Raw genomic sequence first — 5,067 nt, 5'->3', positions numbered from 1 at the left:
AGTGACTAACAACTGCACTCCATTTCTATATTCTGTTACTTTTCCTTGGTTAATTAATTATATTGTTCATTTTATTTTTTTCATGATTCCATTTTATCATTGACAAACATACCTAAATATTGCAACAAATGTAAAATATAGAAAAGCAGAAGGTACTCTCACAATTTTATATATTTAGCTGTTTAACTATATTTTATAGAGGCTAAACCAATATAATTTTTTGATTACTTTTCCCGGTTTTGAAAAAAGTCTGTAATAAAGAAAAACACAATATATTTTGCTATTTTATCATTTTTGCTGGGTAAATCCATAAATGGTAAAATAAAAGCCTTTTATGTATATTGCCCTTATAAGAATAAACATGTACATTTCATGTTTCTATAAGAATCTGATTAGCTTCTAACAAGAAACCACTTAAAATGGTCATGTAAAGCCAATGGTTTTATCCAACAACCACAAAGCAAGAGATAGTTGAATTGCAAAGACCGTGTTTATAGACATCCGATCTAACATGAACCCGTACACCGTGATCCCAGTTTCATTGTTCTCGATATACGTCACTACAACACACGATCAATTATCATTAATAGCCAAGTCCTATAATGTATTAAGGTCATGTTTGTCACACACAATAAAGTTTGAACTTAACAAATTTTGTAGGAATTTTTTTAAGTTGAAGATAATGAGGGTACTCATATCTTTTGCACAGATCAAGAGCGACTCATTACCCCATCTTATATTTTTAGGTGGGATAAAAGTTGTAAATTTGTGTCCCACTACATCAGTCCAGACAAACACAAACAGACTACAAGGCCATATAGTAACAATATGAATAAATTCACCTAAAGCTTGTCTTTGCTGGTATGATATCGAGTGCTTATAAACAGGGATGAACTTTGTATTGTCTAGTTCATCGTCACCATCTCCTACCTCATTATCGAAATCTAAATCCGCCATTTGTGGATTGATATTTGACCTCGGAGTCTCATCCGTGGTGCCCATGTCTATGAAGGAATCAATGGTTGCACATATATGCCATTTGGTTACCAAGCTTGTTAAAGATTGCGCTTTGTGTGTGATTTTTGCCGCACTTCGTTGGCATATATACATACCAAATAGAAGGGTAAAGGAGCATAACTGCACCCATCATTATATATCATGATCATGTTTTATTGCCATGTAAAAGTAAACTGGATTTTCGTATAAACTTGTTATATTATATATGAAAACAACATATAGTTTTAACTCTATTTTATATATAATCAAATCTTTTTTTTTTTTTTTTTTTATCTTAATAAAAGTATATTATAAAAACCGATAGGAATAATATTATGAAAAAATTTATTTTCTATTTAATTTAGATGACAAAATTGCAATTCAACTAATATCACGATTTTATTTTATTTTAAAATAAAAGTGTCCTTCAAAATCACATAAACGGTATGAGTTATATAACAACTTTTCATTGCATTAAATGATAATAAAAGATAATCACAACCCAAATAGGATTATAATAAAATATATTTCTAGTTATTTAGAAAAGAAAGATTTATTTAACTAAGAATTACTACAAAATAAAGTGGGTTATATTGCCTTTTCATTCAATTCCACGGCGGATTGAAAAAAAAAAAAAAAAACTGTGTCTAAATACTTAATTAACAAAACCGTACTTTTTTGAGAAGATTGAAAATTAACAAAATGTAAGGAAACATGTTTTTCAAGAATGGTAACTTCATTTCATTCCGTTAACGAATATTAAAAGTTTATTTATTTATTTATTTTCATGAACCAATTCTTTTATTTCTTCATTTAGTCATACCAAACACTACCTAATTACTAATAGAGAAATAGGAATTACCGCAAGTTCTCCGGTAGTCAACAGGTCAACAACCGAACCATCCACCGTCGTAACAAGCAATGAAGCAAATTGACTTGCAGTAACCAAGATCAATGTAGCCAAAATGAACACACGAAACCTATGGCTTATAACTCGAAGATTTCTTCTAATAGTGAGGTGTTCAACCAATATTGGAACCACATCACACAACTTGTCAAACACTCGAGCAAAATCGTCTAACCTAAGAATTTGTAAAGAACATGTGAGTTTAAAAAGAACACACACAAGTAAAAATAACGATGTCCGATATAACCAAGAACTCATGTGCAACGTGCATGCCATTGCATGGCTAAAGTAAACGTTGTAAAAGTAGGGTATCTTGATTCCACCGGATATGAACCACCATATGTTGTAAATAGTGTCCGCGAGAAAACATGGTAGGATAAAAGTATAGAGAAGTGTCGTAGATCTCTGCATGAGGTGAGATGCATGTGGTGAGAGAAATACTTTACTTTTTTTTCTCGTAATAGCAACATATTTATATTTCTTTAATCGATAATAGTAATATACTTATACTTTTTTTAATACAAAACAACACTTTATTTACAATTCTTTACTCATAACTATTACAATATGTAACATATAAGTACAATGCTTGATTTGTAACGAATATAATTGTTAGAAATTTAGGTGTAGAAAGGCTTGGAAATTCTGAGAATTATGATTATCACTTTCAAATCGAAGTATTTGGTGGTACTCCCAAAACTTCAATTGGATAAAACTCAGAGAGACAAGAACCGAGAATGTTTGATGATATTTTCGTATGTACCATAAAATGAGACCAAAACTAACTTTAATATCTTTGTCTGAAAACTGTCATATGACAGTTTTAAACTGTCATAAAACCATAAAAACTGTCATAAAAATGGATATATGGATAAGGATCAAACCAATGGTCGATCCCAACCAGGGGCTGTGCCCCTTGGACCCCGCTCCCAAGGGCGCTGCCCCCGGACCCCCGTTCGTTCAGGGGCTTCGCCCCTAAATGACAGTGTACTTTGAAACTTGATCAAACTTAAACAAGTGTGTACTCCACACCTTCCTTACTTGTTTAATATTTATCAAGATCATTTTTGGTCAACACAAAATAATCTCATTACACTTAAATAACATTGATGATTAAAATCACACCAACAATAATTCACATGTTGCTATTATACATAAGAAAAAATTGCATTGCTATTATCAGTAAAAAGTTCTAAGTACTCTGTTATTATTGATCATAGATAACATACGTTATCATACTAGTAGCAAAAGTAAAATATATTGGTATTCCTCATAATTTTCCTTAATGTAAACTCGTAAACGCTTCTGTTTTTAATTATGTGAACTTTTCACCAACCAAAATGTATTCTTGGGTTCACTTTGGACTCGTGAGACAGCCTTATGAAAGTAGTGGTCCAGGATGAACAAGTCCATCCATTTCAAAATACGTCAGTCCTTCAAGACTTAGCACAATGACTTAACATATAATTAACAACTACATGTATTTATCATCAAATTTCTTTCATTTTTAATCCTAGTAAGTTATTAAAACTTTAAACAATTAAACTTATAGGAAAAATGAGTCACGGATTTCCTAGATTCCATTTGCTTAAATAAATACTCCATTTTGTATTCTTAGTCACTCAAAAATATAATAATTTTCTTTTCAACGACTTACACTTGACTTTTATTAGTTATTACAATTGAATTTTTTTGCATGGATAAATTATTTTTAACAAACATTCGGGAAATGAAATATAAAACACTTGTAACCATAAGATTTGCTAGAAACACTAGTATTCCTATTAAATAATTTGACTTTAATATTACCAACTTTTCAAACATAGTTTTCAAAACATCAAATTTTATAAGTAGTAGGTGCTAAATCATTGTCCTGATGCCTTTTTTTGCCACTTTTATCACTTAAGTTTAAAAACATGACAAACTCGCCCCTAGCTTATGGTGAATATACGATGTTAATTACAAACAAAAGTCCTAAAAGAAAGGGGAAAATTGGAAAAGCTATCCATGGCGTGATGCTTGTCCCAATAAGCAACATTAAAAAGCAAAAGTTAATCAAGAAACGTACATGGAGCTCCTCCGAATACCGCCGGCGAACTTTATCACTAACAGCGTCCAATTCATCAAGAAACAAAAACCGCCGGAGACCATACTTCCGAGTAAACCGCCAGAGACTAACGAACGAGAGCGTCGAGAAAACAGAGAGGGACACTTGAACGATCAAATCGAAGGGACGGCGGTGATTGTAATCACAGGCGGAGCACTGGAAGGCGAAGTGAGAGAAAACTGGAGTTAGAAATGTTAGGAGGAGGAAGAGGATCCATGAGGCTGTTGCTCGCCATGGGTCATGGTGATCTGCAACGAAAATCCATGAGAAGGCTCTGGATTCGAGCAAATCGATAATCGAAAATTGGTTTGAATTAAGCTGCGGAGGATTGTCCATGGGGAGCGAGAAGCGATCGATGAAAACGGAAGAAAGTAGACTAGTGGAGCATTTGATTTATAATGGTAGTGTGGTTTTGGGTAATCCCAATTTTTGGTTTTTAACATTATATTTGATAAAACTGCAAATTTTGTCCTTCAGCTATATAAATTTTTTTTGGATAGAATTCAAAAAGTTTTCAACATAGACCATTCAAAATCAAAAATTTAGTGTGATTTTTGTTCAAAAAAAATTTGAAAAGACAGTTTTATTCTTTTATTTTATTTTTTGTATTTTTTATAATCATTCTAATACTTTTTTATTTAAAAAAAAAAAAGAATATCCCCCACCCCCACCTACCCCTACTGTTCTCTCTCTCTCTCTCTCATCCTTTTTCTCAATTTGTTATGATTCTCATCAATATGAGCTTTCAAACAAGAACCAGTTGTGAAATGATTATTAAAATCTGGAAGAAGTAAGAAAATCAAACCCAATTATATGTCTGTGTTCGATTTTGATATGTTGTATGTGAAAATGGTGATATTCTGGAAAAAGGTGTGGGTCGGACTAGAGTTTGTGGGCAAAAAAATTGAAGAACAAGAAGTTCAAAAGTGAATCCTACCCCAAGATGAAGCATCCCACCATCTCCTATTTCTTTCCCCCACCATTTTTTAGAAAGCCATATCTACAAGTTTTTCTTTCAATTTGAATCTGCATTTGGATCGAGATTTGCAGGTGTCAC

The 5,067-nt window shown here is 32.2% G+C and overlaps 1 protein-coding gene across 2 annotated transcripts; it reads right to left on the bottom strand.

Moving 5' to 3' along the window:
- Positions 1-314: 314 nt before the first annotated feature.
- Positions 315-4,438, bottom strand: LOC145046322 (uncharacterized). 2 transcript variants are annotated; one of them, XM_078994613.1, is made up of 4 exons: positions 3,972-4,438; positions 1,859-2,308; positions 931-1,137; positions 315-560 (listed from the first exon to the last, which is right to left on the bottom strand). In XM_078994613.1, exons 1-4 carry the CDS (start codon positions 4,344-4,346, stop codon positions 558-560), a joined length of 1,035 nt encoding a protein of 344 aa, XP_078850739.1. In that variant the 5' UTR covers positions 4,347-4,438; the 3' UTR covers positions 315-557. The 2 variants fall into 2 exon arrangements, with proteins under 2 accessions (XP_078850739.1, XP_078850735.1); XM_078994609.1 differs by having other exon boundaries at positions 843-1,137; positions 3,972-4,437.
- Between the last annotated feature and the right edge of the window lie 629 nt (positions 4,439-5,067).

This window comes from Lactuca saligna, chromosome 1 (genome assembly GCF_052625555.1).
Source record: "Lactuca saligna cultivar CGN05327 chromosome 1, ASM5262555v1, whole genome shotgun sequence".
Classification (NCBI taxonomy): Eukaryota; Viridiplantae; Streptophyta; class Magnoliopsida; order Asterales; family Asteraceae; genus Lactuca; species Lactuca saligna.
This window is presented reverse-complemented; position numbering and strand designations above follow the sequence as displayed.

Bases quoted from the DNA above. Each gene is read 5' to 3' on its own strand.
- LOC145046322 (XM_078994609.1), bottom strand. From the start codon at position 4,346: ATGGACAATCCTCCGCAGCTTAATTCAAACCAATTTTCGATTATCGAT. The intron at 1,138-1,858 runs GTAATTCCTATT...TGATGGGTGCAG, and splicing joins TGACTACCGGAGAACTTGCG to TTATGCTCCTTTACCCTTCT. The intron at 561-842 runs GTGAATTTATTC...CGTGTGTTGTAG, and splicing joins CCAGCAAAGACAAGCTTTAG to TGACGTATATCGAGAACAAT.